Source organism: Saccopteryx bilineata, chromosome 1 (assembly GCF_036850765.1).
Source record: "Saccopteryx bilineata isolate mSacBil1 chromosome 1, mSacBil1_pri_phased_curated, whole genome shotgun sequence".
NCBI lineage: Eukaryota > Metazoa > Chordata > Mammalia > Chiroptera > Emballonuridae > Saccopteryx > Saccopteryx bilineata.
The window spans coordinates 386,994,703-387,022,696 of NC_089490.1; the positions used below are offsets into that span (position 1 = coordinate 386,994,703).

Consider the following 27,994-nt stretch of genomic DNA (forward strand, 5'->3'; position numbering starts at 1 on the left):
CACAGCACTCTTTATAGTAGTGACAAATGAGGAACTGTCCAGTTTGTCAGTGACTCCCCAGCTCATTCTTTTCCTTTGTTAGAGACAGGGCCCAGCCCTCACAGCCGCTGGTAAGGGCTGATCGCTCTGTGTTAGCAGACCAGCTTCTACACAGGGCAGTGGGATGTAAGCTTTTGCCTCTTCTTGATATGTGCTTCCTTCCAGACCTTGAAACGGATGAGTAAAACTGCAGTGACATGATTTATTATCTGTCTGGACCATAATTATGGGAGTGAAATAGGTGATCAGGGTCCACAAATGCTCTTGAATGCTTTGGCCTGGTATGGCTGTTTAATACGTTCCTCAGAGTCTGTTTTTTAGGAGTTCATGCCTTTATGGCCTGTAGTATATAGCCTTTCCCAGATTCTTCCCCAGACCTTCCCCCAACATGGCTTCACTGGACTACATGTGGTTTATTTTACGTACTTTATTTGTATGTGTTTTTTTCTCTTTTATTAGAATGTCTTTGGCATGCGGACGGGTCCTAGAAGCAAGGGGCAAACTTTGTTGCGTCCATAACATCTTCTGGTCACACAGCTTTTGCTTTGGTGGAAACTTATAAACATGCTGTAGGCTCTCCAACCTTATTGTATCTTTTTAAAAAATAGTATTCGATGACCTGTAAAAGTTCCTCTGAATTCATTAGCATTCTATTTCTTTCTAAATTGCTGTAATACATTCCCCTTCTCCAATACAGACTCTTCCTTTGATCTGTGCCTGCTCATACTGTCTTGAATGACTGATTAAATAAGTTATGACCCGCCTGGCTATTCTGTGTCATTTATTATAAAATGCCTATCTGTATGTACTGACATAGAAGGCCATCTGTAGTAGGAAAAACAAATTGCAGCATAATACATTTAGAAAACGTCTGGTCTTTTGTTTAAAAAAAGAAAAAGAATATCCCACATACCACAAATAGTAAACTCATGAACCAACTCTGTGTGTCTATATCACATGTAGATATGCATCAAAAACAGTCTGTAAGATTACAGCTTAGACTGTCCACAATGGTTGTTTCTGGGAAACAGTTAATCCAAAAATACTTCCCTTTTTGAGGGTCATAGATCTTTTCATGAATCTTAATGACAAAAAACTTAACCCCATTAAAAGTATGTGTATACAGCAGGACCTCAAATGACATCGTTTCAGTCAGCATCATTTCGTCATAACATTGATAAGATGCCATAGGAACTCAATGCTTGTTTATATAGTTAGCCTTCGGTAAATTGATTTCATTATACATCGTCTCATATAAAGTTTTAGACCTTATTGATGACATTAAATGGAGATTTATGTATAGAGAATATTGCCAATCAATTGTGTCTTGATACAGTGTGTCCATAAAGTCATGGTGCACTTTTGACCGGTCACAGGAAAGCAACAAAAGACGATAGAAATGTGAAATCTGCACCAAATAAAAGGAAAACCCTCCCAGTTTCTGTAGGATGATGTGGCAGCATGTGCGCATGCACAGATGATGACGTAACACCGTGTATACAGCGGAGCAGCCCATGGCCATGCCAGTCGAGATGTGGACGGTACAGAGGAAAGTTCAGTGTGTTCTGTGGCTCGCTAAATTCAAATCTGTGACCCAAGTGCAACGTGAATATCGGCGCGTTTATAACAAAGCGCCACCACGTAGGAATAACATTACTCAATGAGATAAGCAGTTGAAGGAAACCGGCAGTTTGGTGGAGAAACCCCGTTCTGGTAGGCCATCAGTCAGTGACGAGTCTGTAGAGGCTACAGGATAGCTACCTAAGGAGCCCTAAAAAATCTGTGTGTGAGCCCACATCAAACTGCACTGAATAGGTATGAAACTGGGAGAGTTTTTCTTTTATTTGGTGCAGATTTCACATTTCTGTCGTCTTTTGTTGCTTTCCTGTGACCGGTCAAAAGTGTACCATGACTTTATGGTATAATACTGTTCTTATTTTGGCTATTTTCTAGTACTAAGGAAACCCCCCATTTTTGCCTTCAGATACCCACATTGTATAGTATCCATGGAGATTCTATGATATTACTTTGAGGTAATGGGAATGGCACTGCCTCTGTCTGCTACAGAGAAATATGTTAATATAAGAGAAGGTTCAGGCCCTGGCCTGTTGGTTCAGCGGTAGAGCATCGGCCCAGCGTCTGGAAGTCCCAGTTTCAGTTCCCGGCTAGGGCATACAGGAGAGGCACCCACCTGCTTCTCCATCCTTACCCCTCTTCTTTCTCTCTAACTCTTCCCTCCCGCAGCCAAGGCTCCGCTGGAGCAAAGTTGGCTCGGGCGCTGAGGATGGCTCCATCTCAGGCACTAGAATGGCTTCAATTGCAGTGGAGCAACGCCCCATATGGGCAGAGCATCGCTCCCTGGTGGGCATGCCAGGTGGATCCCTGTCAGGTGCATGTGGGAATAAGTCTGACTGCCTCCCCGCTCTAACTTCGGAAAAATACCAAAAAAAAAAAAAAAAAGAGAGAGAAGGTTCAGCTTATACTTCCTTCAGCTAAAGGTCCATACTATCTGAATCACTCCTAAATTCTAAGAAGGCAGTTTTATTTTATATTAAGTCAGACTAACAAACATGTTTTCAGGCCAAATTTATGATATGATAGTTATATTTTTTATATGCTATATATATACTTTGTAGTAAATTGAGTCCTCAAGACAATCAGTACTGGGAACATAATTTTACTATTTTAAATTACTATAGAGGCTGAAGGTATTATATATCTGTGTATTTATATTATGTTATTGGGCTTAGCTATGATTGATATTAGTAACAGAAATTCCAGTTATAAAATTGTTTATGTGGGCAAGTGGGATCTACTTTTCAATATCTGGTACACTTTCTGGAAATGCTTTGGGCAAAGAATGGAGTTGCTTATATATCTTTAACATAAAACTCAAGTAACCAAGAGCTTGCTTTGCCACTAAAAAGCTCAAATATTTATTTAGGCTTTTATCTACCAAGTGTAGACTACAAATAAAGCTATCCTTTCTTAAACTAAGGTTTAAATTACAGTATTTTATCAGCCTCTACTATGCAGTATATAGCAGCAACTTCTGTATGTTTAATTTCAAAGATGATCTACAGTGATCTAAGCTCTGGAAGAGAACCCCAAAGTCTACTATATCTTCGGCTCTTCTGTTAAAGCTTCTCATACAATGGTTCACAGCTGGCAACTAATTTGTCTGTGTGACACCACCTGTAGTTACTTATGCTGTGCCTTTGACACTGCAGAAGTTGGTTGCTAAAGCTCCTGGCCTTTCCTGGGAGCAGCAGCGCCCAATGACAGTGAGCAAATTCAGCACCCGGATCTTGGTTCCTAGATTCTGTTTTTAAATAAAGGATCTAGAGCCCCCTTGGAGAAATGGCTAGTTTCAGGGCTGGGGCGGGGAGCATAGAAGATAGGCCTGGAGTATCGCGTGCCAGAGTGCAAGGAAGTAGTCGGGGGAAAAGGGGGCATGTCAGAAACAAACAGAAACCAGCTTGAAGGGACTTCGTTCCTTGAACCAAATCTGGAGAAATTCAGCATTAAAACTGAAAAAGGATAGAAATAAATTACAATCTATTGAATAAGATACGAAACTGTGAGCTCATACTAATAGTGATAAATAAATGCATAATAAATAGAAATTGACGAGGAATGGGATTTTACGTAGTCTCAAAATATCTCCCCACAAAATACTAAAATATTTGTTAATTGTGCAGTATTGGTATAATGGGGAACATAGCTGCCTCCCAAAAAGACTTGTTAATTACAAAGGGAAAAATAGTAACTTCACAGTAGAGGAGCCTGGAAGACACCACCTTGATAAGAGACCAAAGCTATCTTCATCAGTAATGGGACGGTCGAAATTGTGTACACCTGATAGGATGCAATGAGCAATGCCACTTTACTTCTGTGCAGTCCCCTCCAAGGATGCATAACCTGAATCTAATCATGGAGACATTTCACAAAATAATTGGCCTGTAATCTTCAAGAAGTCAAAGTCATAAAGGTCAAGAAAAGTCTAAGAAACCGTTCCACATTGAAAGAGGCTAAACAGACATGGGAGCTAAATACGACTGGTGATTCTGATTTGGATCCTTTTGTTCTAAAGGACATTTTGCTATAAAGGGACAATGGTCGAATTCAAACAGGCTCTGAAGATTAGAAGGCAGGAATATATCCATGTCAATTTCTTGATTTTTATAGTTATATTATTTAAGAGACTTCTTTGTAGGAAATACATATTAAAACACCATTCCTAAACATCTCAGTCTCAAAACTCTTTTATACTCTTAAAAATTCTTAAGGGCCCCAGAGAGCTTTTGTTTATGCAGGATACAGCTATCAATATTTATTGTATTAGAAACTTAAACTGAGTAACTCAAATAGTTATTCTTGTAAGAATAATAACAAGTAACTTATTATATGTTAACATATTTTTACTGGGAAATATAACTATATATTCTGAAACAAAACAAAATTCATTGAGAAGAGTGGCATTGTTTTACATTTTTGCAAATCTCTAATATCTAATAATAGTAGAAGACAGTTTTGCCTACCTACTTCTGCATTCAGTCTGCTGTGATACATTATTTGGTTGAAGTGTAAAAAAATCTGTTTTTACACAGATATGTAGTTGGAAAAGAAAAAACTATTTCAATAGTCTCTTCAAGTAATTGTGAATATTCTTTGATACTACATCAAAATTCCATAACTGAAGGTTTCGTAAGGTTAGTTTCAATATAGAATCCGGAAACATCTGACTTTTTCATGCTCAGTTCCATTAAAATCCATTTGTCTACCTTGCACTTTGAATAGGTCTTTTATCCATCTTGATTTTGTAACGTGATACATTGGTCATTGGGAAATATTGCTTCCTGAGTTTCACAGATTTTACAAATTTCGACACAGTTATTAAAATCACCCCCAGTCTTATCAGAAACATCTTTTCTCTTAAGCTCACGTGGTAGATAAAAGTTTTCTAAAATACTGATTTTCACTTAGAAGTTCAACTTTTATCACGGACAACAAACACTGTTGTTTTCCTTGAAGTGGCAGGTGCACTTCATTTATTTGTTTAGAAAATGTTTGCCAGATCTGAACAGTCATAGTGTCTCTGGCAGTTGTTCTTTCAAGTAAAATGGTGCTGCATGAAGAAAGTGCTAATTCAGCTCATGACTCCATTGCGTGAATGTGTTCCCTCAAGACGGCCATTGTATTCGTTCACAGAAAAAGGGCTTCATGCGTACTTAACCATTTTGTTATGCAGAACATTGAAAACATTAGTACTCCAAGGTAGAGATTTAATAAAATTAATGATTTTACTGCTTCATCAAGGGACATTCTTAAATGAGACTGGCTTTTTTCTTTTTATTGCAAGTCTATGAAGAATACAGTGACTTTCAAGATAGTTAGCTGTGGCTGCTTTGATTAGCATTAGAGTCCCAGCAGTTTTACCACCATTGCAAATGTCAGTGCAGCATCATCTGTGCACGTCAACACACTGACGCAAGCAAATAATGTCTTCGTATTTCGTATTTTTAAAATTAATTTATTTTGAGAGAGAGATAGAGAGACAAACATTGATTTCTTGTTCTGCTTATTTATGCATTCGCTGGTTGATTCTTGTATATGCCCTGACTGGGGATTGAACCTGCAACCTTGGCATATCAGGTTGATACTCTAACCAACTGAGCTACCCAGGGCTGTCTTATCTCTCTCTCTCTCTCTCTCTCTCTCTTTCTCTCTCTCGCTCTCTTTGGCTCTCATGGACCCTCAGAGCCATGGACCACACTTTGAGAAGCACTACACTAAGTCTTATGGACATCTTGTTAGCAACTGAGTCTGATGTGGTATAACAAAAAAAAGTTACTGGTTTAATATTTGCAACTTTTTTTTTTTGCTTATGATTATTTCAAAATTTAAGAAAACACAAATAAATGATGCCCTTTCAATTGTTGAAAATTGAAATTTATGAGAATAATCATTTGCAACTTTCAGCAGCATACCAGAAAGTTCTTGTCCAGGTTAAATGATGTAATGTCACCTAGCAGAGTTCTTGGTATCTAGTTGATGCTCAGTAAATTGGTAACAATAACAGTTATTAACCCCGTGTAGTTGGTAGAATGGTAACTGTCTCCCCATGCCTTTTACATGCTACCTCCAGGTTCTTTAGGACATCCTAGAGTGGGATGATTTATGTCAAGTTCTCATCCGTAGTTCTAAGAGACTCTAAATCAGGGGTCGGGAACCTTTATGGCTGAGAGAGCCATGAACGCCACATTTTTAAAATGTAATTCTGTGAGAGCCATACTATATGTTTAATACTAAATACAAGTAAATGTGTGCATTTTATGTAAGACTAACACTTTTAAAGTCTCTGAATTCTTTTTAATAACATTGTTATGCTGTTGCTAACCAATGATGAATAAAGTACTTCTTACCATTAATGCGACTTCTGGTGCTGCATGGTTTTGCTGATGGCTTTGTAGTCTGGTTAATATGTGGTGAGGTTAAGCTTCGTGCAGGCGTTGAGACTTCAATTCATTAAACATGATCATAGAACGTTGGTCTTAACGTTCTTTAGATTTGAGAAAGACTGATCACATGCATACATAGAGCCAAACATTGTCAGTACAGCAATACTCACATGCTACAGTGTGTGGTATGTGACGGGAAGCGTGTTCCAAGTTTTGACAATCAGCTGGTCTGTGAGTTGAAGTTTTTTCATTTCTCCCCACTTGTGTTTGCTTGCCAACTCTGCTTGCTGTTGTGCAAGTCTTTCCAAATCTTCAGTGACTTGAATTTATTCACCCACATGTCTGAGGCCTTCAGGTCAGCAGATTGTAGCTCAAAATCTCTGATGGAGACACCGGGGATGTAACTCAGGTCAGTGCTGTCCACTGCACACTTGTGTGGATGGGTGATGAACTTAAAAAGACGAGTGCGCTCACGAAATTCTCCAAATCGCGCTTTGAATGACTGCAGGAGATTAGATGTGAAGCCCACTAGCTGCTGGAGATCAAGATGTTGAGCAGGGTCACTTGCTGTGCATGCATCTTTAAACTCTCCCAGTTTTTCAAAGTGTAGTAAAGACCTGTTTCAATATCAGTAATGAAGAGTCCCAGCTTGTTTTCAAATGCAAACACTACTTGTTTAAGGGATAAGACTATTTCCAACACCTTGCATTTTCACATTGAGCTGGTTCAGATATTCAGTCATGTTCACGAGATAGTAGAACTTCAGGAGCCACTCAGTGTTAGCTAACTCAGGATGCTCGATGTTTTTCATTTCAATAAAAGTCCGGATTTCACTCAGACAAGCTGCAAAATGGCTGAGCGCCTTCCCTCTTGACAACCAATGCACATTGCTGTGCAGAAGCAGACCAGGATAATTATTCCTAACTTTATCCAGCAGTGTTTTAAACTGACGATCATTTAAAGCTCGGGCAACAATGAACTTGACCATCAAATGACCAGTGACATCACCTCACCAAGCTGCTTGCCACACATCTGAGCACAAAGTGCCTCCTGATGTAGGATGCAGTGAAAACTTAGGATGGGTCTCTTTTCATGTTCACGAAGAAGCGCTACAAATCCTCTGTTTTTCCCCACCATGCCCGGAGCACCATCAGTACACACTGAAATAAGTTTATCCATCGGTAGATTTTTTTCTATAGTGAACTCAGTGAAAGACTTGAATAAATCCTCCCCTCTTGTTGTCTCTTTCATAGGCAAAACAGCAAGACTTTCTTCATGTCACCAACAGCATACCTTGCAATCACACTGAACTGGGATAAATAGCTTACGTCTGTTGACTCATCCAAAGCAAGAGAAAAGAATGGTGCTGCATTTATGTCCTTCACTTGTGTTGCCTCAATTTGATTTGCCATCATGATGGTATGATCGTGAACAGTTCTTGCCGACAGAGGCATGTCTTTTATTCATTTGATTATCTTGTCTTTATCCGAAAAGTCATCAAAAAGTTCATTGGCAACATCAGGCATGAATGTTTTGGCATACTCCCCATCTGTGAATGGCTTCCCATTTCTCACAATTGCTAAAGCACCAGCAAAGCTAGCCGAATTCCAGTCACCTTGTTGGGTCCAAACACGGAGTTGCTGCTGACTAGCTTGCACTCTGCACAATAGCTCTTGACATGCTTTCTTCCTGCTGTCCCCTACTGGAAATTTCGATGCAAATGTAGTATAGCGTGTGTCGATGTGCCGCTTTTATATCTGACTGTTTCATCGATGTAATTTTATCATTGCATATTGGACACACTGCAGAACCTGCCCTCTCCATAAAGGCTAATTCCTGTCCATTCCTGTTGAAAAGTACGATACTCCTCATCTTTTTTTCTTTTAGTCATCTTCTTCGTCAAAAGGGTTTCTGCAATTAGCTAGCTGACTACTTGATTAAAAGGAGGGAAGTTTACTTTCTGACCTCACAATGACCCATGTATGTTACGCATTATCCAATAAAAATTTGGTGTCCTGGAGGACAGCTGTGATTGGCTCCAGCCAGCCGCAACCATGAACGTGAGCTGTAGGAAATAAATGGATTTTAAATACATGAGAATGTTTTCTATTTTTAATGTTATTATTTTTTTATTAAAGATTTGTCTGCGAGCCAGATGCAGCCATCAAAAGAGCCACATCTGGCTCACGAGCCATAGGTTCCTGACTCCTGCTCTAAATCAAGCAGTTTTGCTTTTATTTTGGTTTAATATGTGAAAACTATGCTCATAACAGTTTAAAGGAAAAGGTTTTTTGTATGTTGAACAAGATAAATCTTCAAAATGTTAATTGCTATAAAGTAAATACTCATTTCAATAGCTGATATTTTAAATTTTATGGTAATTTTTTCAAAAGTTCCTGTTTTGTTTTTAAGAAATAAAAGCAACTGTTAAGCTTCCTTTTCCAAACACCAAGGTGACTCAGTCAGATCTTGAAAAGAATACTTTATTCTGGTGGCAAGATTTCACAAAACCAGAGCACCCTTGTAAGAACAAAGTGACAGTTTAAAATTAAAAGAGGATACTAAAAAAAAATAATAATAAAAAGGAGCTCAGTCAGCATTTTTAGAAGAAGTGTACTGTGTGATATTTGACTCCTAATTAATTTTAGCTACCTTTCTCTTTGAAAGAAGAAGGGAGGAATCTTATGGAGAGTTACAAAAATACCTCTTTTGCTTTCCGATTTCATTTTAGTTCACGGTTATCCTGCATGGAAAATTGGTCAGCTCTGGCCCAAGCCGCAATGGAAGTAATTTCATTTTTCAAGCCAACAAAGAGAAGAAATAAGCTACCTCAAGAAAAATAAACAAAACTTGCTTCACTAAAAATAACAGAGAAACATTTCACGTGATAAAAATTACGCTGAGCCATAATCATAAGAATATGGCCCCGTACATGAAACTCTGAAGACTGTTTTAGCTCTAAGATACAATGGTTTATTGGCTAGATTTCTAAAGCAAGTGGATAAAGCCACTGTGCTCTCTCTCTTCCTAAAGCTGTGTGTCTAATCAGCGGGAAAACCCGTCAGACTCTGACTCGGCTGCCTCCGCAGCAGCCTGCCTCTCCCTTCCGCCGCCGCCCCTCTCCGCTGGGCCCTCTGCTCGGCGGGACTCATCGCTGCAGCTGCTCTTCTCTCTGCCTGCCCCCATCACTTTTTATAGCAGGCCTTGCCTGAAAAAACAAGCGTGATCTTGTCACTTCCTAGCCTAATAACGTCTGCTATGTACTCATAACACACAGGATGAAATGTGAACTTGTCACAGGGCTGCTTCAACAGGCGCGTGCCCTGTTCGTTGACATGGGGCCTGCGCTGAGAAGGGCCTGGACTTGGTTCATTGCTCTGCTGTAGCATCTTAAAATGGTTAATACTCTGAAGAGGAAGCCACCTTTTTGTGCTGCGCTGGGGCCCTCAGTCGGCTTGTTATCTTGGCATACACCACCTCCGCCGGCTTCCTTCTACAGAACTTTTCTTCCCCTTTCTCCGTGTCCCTCATACTCCATCTACAGGGGTTTTTGCAACATGCTGTTCCTTTTCCCCACTGTCTGCTTTTGCCTAGTTCCCTCCCTTCTCCACATGGCCGATTTCTGCTCAAGGACTGGATGCAAATGCCACCTCCTGTTTCAAATCCCACTCTGGGGCACCGCCTGGTGGCTCAGTGGATAAAGTCATCCTGGCCACTGAGGTGTCAGGTTCAACCCCGGTCAGGGAACATAGGAGAAGCAATCGAGTGCACAGTTAAGTGAAACGACAAGTTGATGCTTCTCTCTCTCTCTCTCTCTCTCTCTCTCTCTCAAAACCAATGGAAAGATCTTTTAAAAACTTGCACTCTGTACGAGTGAGCTGCTTTTTCCTTGTGTGCTTTGTTCATATTCATTAGAGCAACAGTTGGGTTCATATGTAACTTCTTCACCAAAATATGACCTATTTAAGGTTATCTGCTGTTATCCTCAGGGTAAAATCTGACATGTGGGCATTCATTCCTCGGTGTGTACTTCTTAAATTTATTTCAGTGGAAATACAGTTATTGAGCCCCCATAGCGTACTAGGTACTGTGGGCTCTCAGTGTGCTGGTAAAGAAAAAGCCAGACACGGACCCTCTTTTCATAGTGCTGACAATTTAGGGAGTGATGTGCTTTGCCTGGTTGCAAATGCCAGCGCCCTTGAATAAATGAATGAGCGTGGGCCCTGGCCGGTTGGCTCAGCGGTAGAGCGTCGGCCTGGCGTGCGGGGGACCCGGGTTCGACTCCCGGTCAGGGCACATAGGAGAAGCGCCCATTTGCTTCTCCACCCCCACCCCCTCCTTCCTCTCTGTCTCTCTCTTCCCCTCCCGCAGCCGAGGCTCCATTGGAGCAGGGATGGCTCTGGTCGCGGCTGAGCGACCCCTGGGAGGGGCAGAGCGTCGCCCCCTGGTGGGCAGAGCCTCGCCCCTGGTGGGCGTGCCGGGTGGATCCCGGTCGGGCGCATGCGGGAGTCTGTCTGACTGTCTCTCCCCGTTTACAGCTTCAGAAAAAAAAAAAAAAAGAAAAAAAAATGAATGAGCGTGTGCTAAGGTTTTTGGGTTCTGAGTTTAGGCTCGGAGATATCCTACCTTCCTGACTAGTGGCGGTGGTGGAGCATAATAAACATGGGAATACCAGAGCATCTTGCATTTGGAAGCAGCCTCCGTGCATTTTGTGACATTAAAGGGACGGGTGGATGTCAGTGGGGTTCTGTGCTTCTTTCAGCAAATCTGAGTCACCACTGATCGTGAAGCAATGATGCAGCTTATAAGCATTAAGAAATAAAGACCGCCAATTAAATTGCAAAGCCATTAATTATAAGGCATCAGGATTTCACAGATAAAAAGTGAATTAAAATGTGCATCTTGAAGTAGATAAAACAGTAATTCAAAGGTTAATCACAAGCAAATTGAGTCAAAGAAATACTTGGACACTAAAGGTATGATTAGAAATAGTATATATCATGACCATTGATTCCATGGATGATACAGTAATAAATAAATCACTTTTTAAAGCAGAGTTGCATGTGCATGGTCAAGTTAAAAAAGATATGTATCTAATTAGGAGAGGGAAGATTTAATGATAGCCTGTTCTATTTAGGAAAAAACAACTGTATGTGATGTAGTCATCTTTGTAGACATTGGCAGATATAAGAAAACATCTGTATAAGACTATTTCTTAAAATATATTTTCATATGCTATGAGAATTCCTGATCCTGGCCGGTGGCTCAGTGGATAGAGCATTGGCCCAGCATATGGAAATCCCGGGTTTGATTCCTGGTCAGGGCACACAGAAGTAGCGACCATCTGCTTCTCCCCCTACTGCTCCCCTTACTCTCCCTCTTCTCCTCCTGCAGCCATGGCTCTATTGGTTCAAGCTTGGCCCTGGTCTCTAAGGATAGCCCCGTTGGAATGCATCAGCCTCAAGTGCTAAAAATAGTTCAGTTGATTGGAGCATTGGCTGCAGATGGGGTTGCTGGGTGGATCTGGTCAGGGCACATTAGAGTCTGCCTCATTACCTCCCCTCCTCTCACCTTAAAAAAAAAAATTCCTGAAGGTTGAAAGGCTTGAGTGAAGGGTGTTCAGCCAGCAAGTGACTGAGCTGGTACTCAAGACCAGGGCAATTAACTGCTTGCCATGATTTTTCAAACAAACTTTGTGTCTTGGTCAACTTGAGCTGCAGTAACAAAACATCTTGTCTGTGTATCTTAAACAGCAGAAATTTATTTCTCACAGTTTTGGTAGCTGGGAAGTCCCAGATCAAGGTCCTGGCAGGATCAGTTCCCTGGTGAGGGCCCAATTCCTGGCTGGCAGATGACTGTCTTCTCACTGTGTGCTCACATGCCTGCCCTTGGTGCATAGAAAGAGCTCTCTGTCCTTCTCTTACTGTAAGGAGACTGATTTCATCATGAGAGCCTCACTCTCGTGACTTTGTCTAAACCTAATTTCCTCCCAAAAGCTTCCCCTCCCAGTACCATCACACTGAGGGTTAGGCCTTCAATACACAGGTTTTAGGGAGACGCAGACATTCAGTCCATAAGACCCTGCTTCCATAGTATTGGCAACATCATCTTGGAATCTTAAGTATAGTAATGTTAGGAATATTTTTTTGCATTTTTCTTACCTTTAAAAATAAAATTCAGATGTTTCCATTGGTGTGCCTTTTTCTCCCCTCCAATTGTAGAAAATATACATTCTTATTTGAAAATTTCTTCAAAAGTGCCTTAGCCAAGGGTCTATAACACCTGTCCCAAGGGTAGAACTTAGGGCTTTCAAAAAAGAAAATGTGTCCTATTTATGCCCAATCAATAGAACAGATTCACATGGTATAAGGTTTTATTTATTACAGAGGGATGTTCTGGATAAAGAGATTGTAATGAATAAAATATAATAACCTTGGCTTAAAATAAAGAAATACGTGATTTGGGATAGAATTTTTATGATACTATGATGAATTTTTTTGATTTGAACTGAAAGCGGGTCGCTTCATGAAATTAAAATTATTCTGTATATATTTTCAAGGTCAATGTAGAAAAGAAATGGACCATTATTTGTTTAGCATTTCTGATCATTATAATTAAATGGGCCCTTAAAATGGAGTCAGAGAAAGCATTCCGTTCTAGGGCACAATCCCCTTTTCTCTAGAGCTACATCAGGGAGGCACTCTGCGTGAAGAGATGTCTCACCCGAGGGGTGAGGAGTGGAGGGAGATGGCAAGCCTGGGTGAAATAAAAATCAAAAGAAGGAAGTGGAGAGAATTTTTTATTGTTTGTTTTTTCCTTAAAATTAGAGAAAATACAAAAGTCTCGTACTTTTTACATCTCTGAATATCAGAAAACATTTTATATGCAAATGAAGGGTTTTGTTTTTTTTAAATGTGCAATACATTTTTTATAGTCATAAATTGATTTTAATGGATTTAAGAAGATGAAATTGATTGGCATTGAATATAGTACTATTTCTTCAAGAGTCCCTCCTCTCTCCCTAATTACCTTTTTCAGGACTGGGTAAAGGGAGAGAGGTCCATGACTAAAATACTTTCCACCATTATTTTCATGCCTCTGAGTTAAAGCTCCTGGGTATTTTCTAAGGTCTCTTATAATTCTAAAATGTTTTTATTTTTATGAGAATGACAGCGTCCATGTAGGACAGATGGAAGACCTGAGTTGCTTCTCAATTTATCTTAATGCTTTAAAATGCCTATAGTAAGTACCTTATGTTATATTATGTCTCATATAGACATCTCTTACCAGCATGTAGTTTTATTTTTATTTGTCTCAAGCAACACGGCTAGGAGAGTAAGGAGCTTAACCTTGGAGAAAATGGGAATCCTGAAAAGTCAGTCCACAGAAATGGCGACACAATTGGAATCTTAAATGATGAAAGTTATAATATGGGAAAGATGGAGATGGGTAAATGTGACGAACTTTCATAACGGGTACTACCTAAAATTTAGGGGGGGGAAACATTGTTTATTTGGAGCAGATGTAGGGACAAAGGAAAATTAATATATTTTTTAGTTTTTATTAGTAGAAAAATTGTAAATAATGCATGAGTTTATGTAGATTAGACCTCTTTTCTAGCATTTTCAGACCTAATATCCTCAGATACCCGGGGGGGAGATGAAGAAATTCTTTCAAAGACCTATAAAAATATTCTTAGAGGAAGACTTAGAATTAAGAGGTATTAATTTGTTTAGCAAAATGAAAATAATGACGGCCAGACCAGAAGTACGTTAAGGCTGTTTGGAATAGGGCTATTTGGAATATGTGCCTGACTTTTTTAGGTTTGAACTTAAAAGTGTCTTTTTAAAAAATATTTATTTATTTATTTTAGAGAAGAGAGATAGAGAGAGATAGAGATAGAGATAGAGAAGGGGGAAAGAGTAGGAAATATCAACTCCCATATGTGCCTTGACTGGGCAAACCCAGGGTTTTGAACCGGCGACCTCAACATTCCAGGTTGATGCTTGATCCACTGTGCCACCTCAGGTCAGGCTGAACTTAAAAGTGTCTTAATTTTAGTATTGAGAAGTGTTTTATCAGAATCTTGAGACTACTTATGGGTGCAGTTTCTTTGTCAGTTTCCGATTTGACCTGAAACTATTGTAATTCAGGATCCTGTGAGCGACAGTCAGCTATGGGATGCTTGGAGGTGATGGAGTGGCTTGAGACAGTGAGGGCATTCATTGTCATGTAACTCTATAGTTATGGATAGTGTTTGCTCTGTAATTCCACGTGTGGTTATGTGGTTGTCAGTGGAACAGTAGATAAAAAGGGATGAATGGTATTATTAGCCCAGCTATTTCTTAGCCTCATTCCCTACTATTTAAGCCAGAGTTGACTTTTTTTTTTTTTAACAGAGACAGAGAGAGAGTCAGAGAAGGATAGACAGGGACAGACAGACAGGAATGAAGAGATGAGAAGCATCAATCATTAGTTTTTTGTTGCACATTGCGACACATAGTTGTTCATTGATTGCTTTCTCATATGTGCCTTGACCGCAGGCCTTCAGCAGACCGAGTAACCCCTTGCTTGAGCCAGTGACCTTGGGTTCAAGCTGGTGAGCTTTTGCTCAAACCAGATGAGCCCACGTTCAAGCTGGCATCTCGGGGTCTTGAACCTGGATCCTCAGCATCCCAGTTTGACGCTCTATCTACTGCGCCACCACCTGGTCAGGCAGAGTTGACTTTTTCGTCCCCATTACTAGTGAGTTGACTGCCTTGAACAGTTCATATCAGTCATCTGACTCTTTTTGTTTTTTAGTTTTGGGTTTTAGCCACTAGACTGAGAACTATGGGCCGAGACCATCTCAGACCCATTCTAACCTGAAAACTGGGAAGGGGGCATGATTTCATGCAGCCACAACTGTAAGTAGCAGGATGCCAGCTCATGCAATTTCAAATGCCAAACGGTTCAAATCAGTGCAGTAATCAACAGCATAGAATACCTTTGCATAGTAATGTGTAGTATTCTAATAATGGAATTCTTTTTAAAAAATTTTTCTTTAGAAAATTAAATTGAATGGGGTGACATTGATCAATAAGAGTATATAAGTTTTGGGTAAATATTTCTGTAGCATTTGAATTGTTGATTGTGTTAAGAATTTATAACCACAGATTTTCACTGTGATACATTGGATGAATGGAGAGCCTGGAGGGAATGCGACGTTGTCATTCTTCATAAATTTAATGGAAATGTTTCATGCAGCCCTACTAAAAATGGAGACTAAACATATAAGGATAACCAATAAGCTTTTGAAAAAGAGTAATAATAACAGAGACTTGCATTACCGGAAATATTAAAACTTACCTTAAAGTTAGAATAATTAAAACGAGGGCACTATGAAAGAACAGAAAAATAGTATAATAAACAGACTGTAATTTTGGTATCAGAATGTGGTGGGTACAAGCTGTCCCATGTCAAGTATTATCCTCTCTAGTTTATTCATGGATTCCTACCTAGGGTCAATACTTTTCATTGAGTCTAACTGAGAATCACATCTCTTATGAACCAGCTCTTTAATATTAGGCATAAATCCTTTCAGATCGAGAATGGAAACCTCCTTGTGGATTAATGCTGCATGTTCTGTGATGAGCCAACACTGACTGCGAGTGGAGAAGAAATTATTTTTGGAAGCTGGATTTTTAAATTAATTATTTTGAATTTACATCAAGTTCCAAATATAAGCATTCTTAGCCCACTGAACTTCACTAAGTGATTTGAGAGAGGGGTTAGTTGAAGAAAGAAGGGGAGACTAATGTTTGTGTTAGATACCACTTGAGCCTCTCACCATAAGTTGGATAACATTACCTTCGTTTTCAGAAGGGGATGCTGAAACTTAAAGAGGAGGTGATGCGACAGGCTCAAATAGGATATGTGACAGACTCAGAGAGGATCTGTAACTTGCTCAAAGTCACTTAACAACTCAGTGTGAAAATGAAATTGGTACCCATGTCTAGGCGGCCTCCCAGTCCAGGCCATCTTCTCAAAGGGGTTCACTAGCGAAGGCAGGCATAAACATGATAGTTATTGTTATTCTTATGAGCTCTGTTTGGACCCTAATCGTCTTGTACAAAGTAGAACCCTAAAGTCTTTCTTGGGTCACTCTGTAGTTCTATTACTGTTTTGTGTGGATTTTTACATTTAGTGACTATTAACTATTTACCAAGCTCCTGAATTTCAATATGATCACATTCACTTTGTTTTCATTTTAATAAGATGGACTTTTTTTTAATTGCCATATTTTGAAAAGTAAGAGGTTTTTAAATGAGAAGAAATTTTAACTAGTGACCTAATTATTTTGATTTGATAGAATTTTTCTCATATGCATTTTTGGTTCTTCTTTATAACTATTATGGATAATTAGGGGTTGTATATATATATTTATTATTTTTTTACAGAGACAGAGAGAGAGTCAGAGAGAGGATTAGATAGGGACAGATAGGAACAGAGAGAGATGAGAAGCATCAATTATCAGTTTTTCATTGTGACACCTTAGTTCATTGATGCTTTCTCATATGTGCCTTGACCATGGGCCTTCAGCAGACCAAGTAACCCCTTGCTCGAGCCAGTGACCTTGGGTCCAAGCTGGTAAGCTTTGCTCAAACCAGATGAGCCCGCGCTCAAGCTGGCGACCTGGGGATCTTGAACCTGGGTCCTCCGCATCCCAGTCCGATGCTCTATTCACTGCGCCACCGCCTGGTCAGGCTGGGCTTTTGTTTTAATATGTCACACTTTAAAATATTTTACAGACTTCTTTCTGAGATTACGAAGCATCAGTTTGCAATTAAAATCACAAAACCAGTGATATTTAAAGAGCACACAACATTAGGATCTGAATCATGTTTTATTATTTGTACCTAAGGGTCTAAATAGTAGTCAGTATTGATTTTTGGAAGGAGAACTGATTAAGGAGCATTTAGCCAGCTCTGTGACCACGCTGGAATTTTTATTGCGGAACTGTTATATTGACTCTATATCATCTCTTAGGTGGTTTCATGACTGCTTGAAGTCAGCCTGGTCTAAATTTCATATCAGATTGGGGGGGTAAAAAGAGTTTGAAAAGATGATGTCATCTAATGCTTAATTAATTGCCATGTATTAATTTTCTTCTCTCTCCATTTGTGTTTTGTTCCCTAGGAGAAAAATTCAAAGTGGAAACGAAGACCATCGCTGTTGACTTTGCGTCAGAAGACATTTATGATAAAATTAAAACAAGCTTGGCAGGTCTTCAAATTGGTGTTCTAGGTTTGTATCTTTGCCACGTCTCTAGATTCTTCTTGCGTTACTGTTGGACTTACTCTGTGACCGCACGTTTTCTTTCTGGAGGTTAGGTGTTCAGTTGGTAAGATGACTAGTGAGATGAAAACTGTCTTATTGATACGACTGATTATTAGATGATGTTAATATAGATATTCTTGAATCTTTGTGTTTTTAGTTATACTTTAATGGCTGTTCTGCATTGGTTGTTTTCCGTGCCTACTTTATTTCCAGTCTCTCATTTGCTGTATATATATTTGTAGTTGTATCATAATAATCCTGTAAGGTGGACGATGCTGACCCATATTTACACTTGAGAAAGGAAAGCTTAGAAAAAACATTTCTCAGCCTTTTGGTCTTTACCACCCCTCCCCCACAGGAGCCTTGTTAGACATTTTCCCCCTATTCTTTTTCTATGAAAGTTTAATACGGCAGCTACACTGTATGTCTCCTTTATGTGTATAGCTGTGCTTTGTACATAAAAAGAATAAGGTCTCATTCTCCCTACTCCCACACCAGATTCTGTCCCCTTGGAGAAGACATCCCCCCCTTGAATGTGTGGCTTAGAGAGCCTGGGGACTTGCCAAAGGTCACGGAAAGCCTGGCTGGTGCCACTGGTATTCAGTCCTTCTTGTTTCTTTTTTTTAAATCTAAGTCTACTACCCCCTTCTGTTACATTCAGCTACTTTGCTCTTATTACCAAAAACCAGTGATTTCCTGAGATATGGAAGAATTTTACCTCGTTATGGAAAAGATTTTTAAGGAAGGAAGGAAAAAAGGCTTTGGAAAGTTATCCAACAGTGTTTGAGTCATTTCTAGGAAGACACAGGGTCTGTAGTTCAGAAAAACTTTCCTCAGTAACCTTCTTTCTCTCGCTGCCTAAGTTTCTCTCATACGCCTGGCGGTCGCCATTGTTCTTTTCATTGGGCTTTCAAGGGAGGAAAAACGAAGAGAAAGCTTGAAAACACGTTTTCTAACATTTCTTTATTAAAGACTCACCTCCCTTCCTCATACTAGAAAAGGATGGTCTTTCGTGTGAGTTCCTGCTAAGGCAGGGTAAAAGCAAGTGAAACACGTACATCTGTCTCTCCACAGCGCCCTTGGGCCTGGCGTTCACAGTGCCCTTGGGCCTGGCGTTCACCCTGGCTGAGACGTGCCGTATTTTTCAGCTTCTGCCTGGTCTGTATTGCACAGCACCATGCCCCACCTACCCACCTGCTACACCCCCACTTACAGGAGAGCCACTAGCAAAATAGGAATAAAGACACAGGTGTAGTTTTTGCCTTGTGTCTGCATGTTCTTTTCTAATGTTTACAGTGTTGCCTGGAATCTTTAACAGTTCCTCTTCCTTAGCTTAGATCTGGAACACCTGCCGCACCACTAACATCTGTAAAATTCTGGACTGTTATAAACTTCCAGATCAGTAGTAGCACATAACTTATTAGTGGCATAGACACTGCCTGTCCTAACCGCTTTCAAACCAATCTCGCCCTGGAGAATGGAGGCTGGCTGAGGCAGAGACATGGAATCAGGAGCCCTACTGAGAGGAGACTTAACCTCAGCTGTGTTCTTGGAGAAAACAACTTTCTCTCAAAAATAGTTCAATCACAGTTCTTAGCTTCACATACATTTTAGCTGCTTTTCACTGGGTGACTCAACTACAGGGACTTAGGGACAGTGCCGCTGCAGATGGAAAATGCTGGACATCTGTTTGCTGCAGGACTACAGGGTTACAAAAGGCATTTGTCGTCTGTTCTTCCCTGACTCAGTCCATAGAAATTCTGTAGTGTGAGTCTAGGCGCAGTAGATAGATCTGCTGAAGATAAGAGCACAGGGCGCAGAGTTCCCACGCATGTTTTCCCCACACCTGGAATCCTAGGGCTTGTGTCAGTACATAAACACTGATGTTTAGACACGAGGATTGATGTTTCCCTAGGCCACTTATGCTAAGGAACCATTGTTTTTTATAGTCCAGCTGCTTAGTAAATTGCAACTTACTTAAAGTTAGCAGTTTATACTTCCCCTCCCTTCCCTTCCCCTTCCCTTTCCCCTTCCCCTTCCCCTTCCCCTTCACTCTTTTCCTCCTTCCCTCCTTCCCTTCCTCCCTCCCTCCTTTCCTCCCTCCCTCCCTCTCTTCCTCCATCAATGAATTGGAGATACAACAATGAATAAGAAAGCACCTGATTTTGTGTAGTATAATGTTCTAATAGGAAGGATAAACAGTTCTGATTGAATGAATACTTACTGAGACATAAACACACACAACTTCATTTCTGATTTCCAGTTGGTTACAGATTAATAATAAAAATAATTATGGTTGATATTTACACAATCCTTTAAAGTTTATAGCTGCATTTGTGCATATATTATCTTATTAACTGGCTATTCGTTTAGTTTTCTTCCTACTCTACCACACCTGTCTCCTTAATTATAAGCTTTGCATAATTATTATTGACAGTTGTTAGCAGATATCTTATACTTACATTGCATTATAATTTTAGTTTGTCAAGATTTTTAGGGAATTGTTAAAACACTTTTATAAGCCAATTATTTTTATTGCTAGATCATATTTCAATTCTAACGTGTAGTTCTTTCTCTGGTGTGGATATAAAACATAGCAGGGGTCTGATGTTTATGTTTTCGTTTTCTTATGATTACCTGGGTCTGTAGCCCCTTCACTTTCTTTTTTCCCTCTCTCATCCCCATCCAGATTACACATATGTAAAGCCAGTAGCCAGGGCCACCATCATAACCGCCCGGCCATGTAGGTTCGCATTAGATTTGAACAGACAGTAATGAAACAATGGAGCCACAAACTGGTGGGCCCTGATCTTTAATCCTAGCTTGCACCCGGTGGGCAAGTAAAAACACACACTGGGCTCAAAAATCCACTCATTCAGTGCTCACAGAGCTACTGACTTATCTGAGTTTCCTAGAATCAAAGGTTTCTAGCTCACCAGACTTATTCACCTCTGTTCCCAATCTCCTTCCTTCTCCCTGCACAAACTCTGCACAAACTGGCTTCTCACTCAGCACTCCACCATCTTGGTTGCCTCTCCTGGCCTCTTCCATGTGGCCTTTCTCTGCTCTCCTCTCTAATGCTAATCTCAGGAACCAAGAGAGCAAGCTCCCAGTATGCCCCACTTTATAGTGCAGAAATCAAAACCTTTAATCCAATATACAAAATAGGGAAGTCTCTAATACAAAGTCACTTATCTGAGGCATAATGGGATTGCACCACCCCACAACAAAAGGGGTGGGAAAGGCTTAGTCATAAAACCAAGCCCCAGCACCTGACCTGTGGTGGTGCAGTGGATAAAGCGTCGACCTGGAAATGCTGAGGTCGCTGGTTCGAAACCCTGGGCTTGCCTGGTCAAGGCACATATGGGAGTTGATGCTTCCAGCTCCTCCCCCCCCCCCCTCTCTCTCTCTCTCTCTGTCTCTCTCTCTCCCTCTCTTTCTCCTCTCTAAAATGAATAAATTAAAAAAAAAAAAGTAAAACCAAGCCCCAGGCTACAAGGATCCAGCCTACCCACAGCCCACCCCCAACACACATTAATATCACCTGGGAAATGGGCTTCCATGTGAGCAGCGCCAACTTTAACAAAGTGAGCATAATATATTTTATCTGCCCAACAACATAACTCTTCCTGTCTAGTAAGGGAAAAATCATCTTACTTCCCTACTTCTTCTGCTTAATATCAGTCTCTCTCTTATAATATTCCCTAAAATAATGAACATATAGATTGATGTCTGTAAGGTCTAGCAATCCATATTAAGTTACAGTAAGAAATTTTTTTTTCCACCAAGTATTAAAAAAAACAGTAGTAATAAAAAAGAAAAATAAATCACCAAGGTACACTTCATTTGTTTGAATAGCATTAACCACCAACATATAGTCAGTGCTTAATAAAGCAAATTAATATTTTCTGAACTACCAAGGAAAATGCTAAAGCCCTTTGTCATGAGAGAAACATTACATTTTCAATAAGATAAGTGGAAAGAAAACAGCCATGAATTGTGTGAATTTATCCTGAAAGGTCACCGTAACTTGATAAAACTCTATAAACGTGTAAGGTTGAGAAGTTGGGTTTTTAACTCTGTTATGTAAAACAAGTAAGCACTTGCTGTCTCCTCTCAGACAAATGCTGAGAAGCACAGGGTTCAGCAAGCATAAAAAATTTCAGCTGTTCAGAGAAAATGACATCAGTATTGCTTTGAATAAGCAAACAATTGGTTAACAGAATGTGACCACTGTAATGCTTTCTTGATTCCTCAAGAGACTCTCATGTGAGCTCCAAATGGTTTGAAGGACTTTGCACAATGCATCACAGGGGGCGTAATTTACCAAGGCCAGAGAAGGAGCCTTGGGTTTTAAGTATGACACAGATATTTTTTCCTTTCAAATTCCACTGCTATGACTTATTAACTTTTAAAAAATTACATTCTTTATTTTAGAATTAAATATAGAAGGATCCTTCCTCCTAGAAAAATATAGTTTGTGGTTCATTTAAAAAAACACAACACCGTAACTGTATTCAGACTTTTAATATATACATCTTATCCTAGATTGAAAATTTCCGTGCCAAACGCTGTTTTCTGCATTCCGTGTTGCATGGTTTATATAAGTTGTAGAAACAAGAGAGTCGGTTGGTACATACGGTGACTTGCACTGCTGTACTTACTGGCTTAGTGTGTTCAGGCCTATTTATTACTTTTAAAAAAACAAAATTCAACCAATTAAACTTGAAGCCCTAATTGGCCCTTTTAAGCGATCTGTGATTAGGCAGCATCCTCTCTAGCCACTAGAAGGGCACTCTGAGGTGTACAAAATGTTAGGTTTATAGGGGGAAGTGTGGGCAAGAAAGCTACTAACAAAAGAAAAGAAAGGGTTATATCTCTGTTTACACTTAAGTTTTCAAAGCTTCTTAACAAAAGACCCAAGAGTATGATTAGCTACTTGGGGGAAAGGACCAGTTAACTTCCAAATGGCAAACGCCCAGGTAATTAATTGGGCTGGGATCCAGAGAGGGCTTCCTTATATTTTAGTCCCCAGAGTGTCAGAGGGGGAAGAACTATCAGTAGATGTAGTCCTGGGAGAGGGAGCCGCAGCTGCAGGAGCCGGGTTAAGTAAACTTGTCTGGGTTCCCTGGGAAGGGAGGAAAGGAGCGAGCGTACTGGGAAGTTACACAGCTTCCCAGGCTCAAGGACCTAGGAAGTCGCAGGGAGAAGAGTGCTGCTGCTGCTTCAGAGAGTTTAGAAATGTGGGAAGCTAGGGATTATTTTCTCGCCTTCTCAGGAATTTTGCTAATTAGAAATTAGTTTTAAATTGCCTTCTTTTGAAATGTAAGTAGCTCTGAAAGAGCCAGCGACATCTTCATTTGCATCTTACTGGGATTATTAGTAGTTCAGTGGATCACCTGTCCACCTGCTGGCTCAGTCAGCCTGAGGAGATGATCTTGGTTAGTGAGAGACAGGGAGAAACCCTCTTGAAAGAGAAAAGGAGGGGCTTCAAGAGGAAACTGTAGGTGCAGGTTAGTGATCAGTGAGGGGCTGAGGGGACGAAGAATAGATGGGCAAAGAAAATTAGTTAAGAGAACACCAAAGATAAACTTCATACTTTTGGAAGTGACCCCTTCCTCCAACAGCTCAGATATAAAATGGCTCAGGCCCAAGAAAGGGCATAGGTTATTAGCCTGGTTACCTAGGAAAGGATTACAGAAGCATGATAGGAAGATAGTTTCTGAGATAGTGGAGTATCTGTTATACTGGGATATGGTTTTCGTGCTTTCTAGGGGTTTAGGACACGTCTAAAACTTCCCTTTTGTAGTACAATCAAATCCTGTCCCTAGACACCCAGAGTTAGTGTAGACTTCACAAGTTCAAGGGCATAGTCCCCAATAGTACAGCCCTTACTTCAGATACTAGCTGTAAGTTTGGGGCTCCCCAGGCCACCTGTACTTCTGACCAGCTGGCTATATTCAGGTTTGGTATTTGCCAGAACATATTAGAGAACTCGGGAAAATAATTAGAATATAAAGTATACAAGTCAAGACCAGTCCAGTGAAGAAACACATAGGGCAAGGTCTGAGAGGGTGCAGGACACAGAAGCTCCCTACACATGTGTGTGTTTACCCACCAGACAGCTCCACTGAGCTTTAGTGTCCAGAGTTTTTATGGGAGTTTTATTATTTAGACATGAATAATTTCTTAGTGATTAGACTCAATTTGCAGTTCCCCTCCCTTTTCCAAAGGTTGGTCTGGCTTAGATCCCCAATCCTCTAGCTACAGAGTTCTTTCTGTTGACCAGTCCTCATTCTTATTGACCTAGGTCAGGGGTCCCCAAACTTTTTACACAGGGGGCCAGTTCACTGTCCCTCAGACTGTTGGAGGGCCGCCACATACAGTGCTCCTCTCACTGACCACCAATGAAAGAGGTGCCCCTTCCGGAAGTGCAGAAGGGGGCCGGATAAATGGCCTCAGGGGGCTGCATGCAGCCCGCGGGGCCCTTAGTTTGGGGACCCCTGATCCTGGGTAATGTAAACTCAGGTGTGAACCACAGGCCCACCATGAGAACAGACACCCTAGAAATTCCACTTAGGAATCTGGGACAAAGACCAGACAGATGATTGTACAGCATCTCTCCTTTCTTGTTTGTTGATTGATTTATATGTACTGAAGAGAAACCTGAGTATCAGCAAGTAAAATTACAGAGATATGGCATTCAATAAAACATATTGTTTCTGCTTTCAGGGAAGACAGCCACTAAACAAGTAATTGAGAATGCGGTGCGTATCATGAAAGAGTATGTTAACTGAGAAAGTTAAGAGTGTTAGAGATGTTCTCTCTGAGAATATAAATATTTGAGATCTGAAGCATATTAACCCTGGAAGAAGAGCAGTGGGAAGGGTCTCCAGGCATAAAACAGTCTGTAGAGAAACCCTGAAGTCAATATGCTTGGCAGGGTGGAGGAACCGGTAGGAGATCTGGAAATCTAGAGCACAGGTTGCAAAGAGGAAGTGGCTGGATCCTGGAGAATGAGCAGATCCAGATCACAAGAGGCTTAGAAAACAAGGTTTACCAACTTTTGGACTTTATTGGAAAGACAATGTAGACCTTGTAGAGTTTTAAGCAGTAAATTGACTTCATGCTAGAATTTGAGAGAGATCATTCTGTCTCCCAAGTTGAAAAGGGCAGGAATTAATAAAAGGAGACCAGTAAGTCTATTTCAGCAATGAAGCATAATATGATGATGGTTTATATTAGGATGGTGGTGGTAGCAATGGATAGAAGTGGACTAACTAGAAAGATGTTTAGGAAACAGAAACAGAACCAGTTTCTGATGAAGGTATGACAGGAGTAAAGAATAACAATAGTAATTGTTTTTAATTATTATTACCAACATTCATTAAGCATGTTTAAAAATATGCCAGGCACCATGCCAGTGAATCTTATTTAATCATTAACAGTCCGATGAGGTAGGTATTAATATTTCTATGCCCATTTTACAGACAAGAAATAGACTTTCAGAATATAAATCCATTGTCCAGGATTATACAGTTAGTAATCAGCAACTTCCGGGTTCTGACTTGGGCAGCTGGGGGCTATTTCCCTACAATAGAAAACTCTGGATCAAGAGCAAATTCTTTAGAGAAAAATGACGATTTTACCATGGGGTATATTAAACTTGAGAGTACTCAGAAATCCAAGCGGGAGACTCAAGTAGACAGTTGGATCTCTGGCATAAGTGCCCCCTTTTTTGTGTTGAGTGAGGCAGCAGCCTGGCACCACCAATCATGGCACGCAGAAGAGGCACAGGGAATCTTTTTCTTCAACACTAGGAGAGTCGTCAGGAACATTATCAGACTAAGTATATTTCCATTAGATGTGCTGAATGAGATTGGACTTCTAAAGGGAGAATATGACTTGGAATTCGAATGTATTTCCTTTTACTAGAACCCCACTAATGGAATTAATTAGAGCAGAACTTTTTACTTAAAACTGGGTAATTAGCTGTGATTTCAGAAATGTAAATAGAACTGTAATTCATGAAATTAATGTGTTTCTCCTTTAGCTAAGATCTCACTGCCAACCTCATGTCATCCTTCTGTCCGCATCCCCTCTTCTAAGGTGACGTATGGCAGATCTTACCTCGTTTTATATATAATGAGGATCCCATAGCAATTTATAATTAAAAGGAGGAAAGGAAGCATTCTGTGCTGTTGCTTCTCAGTCTTAATTTTTCAATTTCTGATTAAAGGCACTGCAAATTTAAAGTCTTGCAAACTCTCTTTTATTTAGAAATTGCCACTCACAGTGTATGAAAACTGTGAAGTTTGCAGAATGTTTTACATGGTGTTCCAAATATCATCTGTCAGAGTACGAGCATGTGCTAGCTACCGCAATATGTTAAATAAGGCAGAAAAGGAGTTTTCTTTGCATCACTCTCCACGCGCTCTGTAGACGGGAGGACTAGATCTCTTGAGTGAAATAAAGAAGGTAGAGAAGCAATTAGCATAAGTTTAATCAGTATAAACAGTTATTCTGATGCACTGTTGCCCAGAGCTGTCTTTCAGAAGGACCTGCCCACTTGGATGCTGGCAGTACAAAGTCAAAACAGGGACCTTGTCTGTCCTGCTGTGTCCCCAGCACCTAGAATAGCATTGGCTACAAAATACGAGTCCAGTAATACTTGCTGAATAAATGACCGCGCAGCAATAACAGCTCTTCCTCCCTTTATTAACATACTAATACGTTCCAGGGTTGAGTTTAAGATTTTGCATATTATCACTTAATTCTTTTAACTTTTAGCCTTAATATATATATATATATATATATATATATATATATATATATATATATGTGGACAATGAGGAAACAGATTTACTAGTGGATAATCACTTGCCTCCTGTTAGAATTTGGCAGTAGTAGAGCCAGGACTAAAACCGGGGTTGATTGGACTCCCAGATCCATACGCTTTTAGTTCGAAAGCTACAGACGAGAGGTTTCCCTCCACTTTGGGTACATACACTTTACAGATATCTTCATTTTTAAAAGTTTGTTTATCCTTGGACAACTGATATTTGACAAAGGAGGTAAGAGAATACAATGGAGTAAAGATTGCCTCTTTAACAAATGGTGTTGGGAAAATTGGACAGCTACTTGCAAAAAAATGTAACTAGACCACCAACTTACACCATTCACAAAAATAAACTCAAAATGGATAAAAGACTTAAATGTAAGCCGTGAAACCATAAGCATCTTAGAAGAAAACATAGGCAGTAAGTTCTCTGACATCTCTTGCAGCAATATATTTGCTGATTTATCTCCATGGGCAAGGGAAATAAAAGACAGAATAAACAAATGAGACTATATCAAACTAAAAAGCTTTTACACAGCTAAAGACAATAAGAACAGAATAAAAAGACAAACAATGGGAGAACATATTCAACAATACATCTGATAAGGGGTTAACCAAAATTTATAAAGAACTTGTAAAACTCAACACCAGGAAAATAAACAGTCCAATCAAAAAATGGGCAAAAGAAATAAATAGACACTTCTCCAAATAGGACATACAGATGGCCAATGGGCATATGAAAAAATGTTCAACGTCACTAATCATTAGAGAAATGCAAATTAAAGCACAATGAGATATCACCTCGCACCAGTCAGAATGGCGTTCATCAACAAAACAACACAGAATAAGTGCTGGCGAGGATGTGGAGAAAAGGGAACCCTCCTGCACTGCTGGTGGGAATGCAGACTGGTGCAGTCACTGTGGAAAACAGTATGGAGATTCCTCAAAAAATTAAAAATGGAACTATCTTTTGACCCAGCCATCCCACTTTTAGGAATATATCCCAAGAACACTATATCACTGATTCAAAAGGAGAAATGCACCCCCATGTTTATGGCAGCATTGTTCACAATAGCGAAGATCTGGAAACAGCCCAAGTGTCCATCAGTGGACGAGTGGATTAAAAAGCAGTGGTACATATATACAATGGAATACTATGGGACCATGAAAAAGAAGGAAATCCTACCTTTTGCAACAACATGATGGACCTGGATACTATTATGTTAGGTGAAATAAGCCAGGCTGAGAAAGAAAAATATCATATGACCTCACTCATTTGAGGAATCCAATGAACAATGTGAACTGAGGAACGGAATTGAGACAGGAAGGATCAAAG

General features: G+C 40.1%; 1 protein-coding gene across 1 annotated transcript in view; it reads left to right on the forward strand.

Moving 5' to 3' along the window:
* The window catches only part of HSD17B12 (hydroxysteroid 17-beta dehydrogenase 12), a 158,050-nt gene that overhangs the window by 84,247 nt on the left and 45,809 nt on the right, over positions 1-27,994 (forward strand). Inside the window, exon 4 of the mRNA XM_066251322.1 lies at positions 17,679-17,786. Coding sequence (XP_066107419.1) covers positions 17,679-17,786 — 108 coding nt within the window. The remainder of the gene's footprint in view (positions 1-17,678; positions 17,787-27,994) is intronic.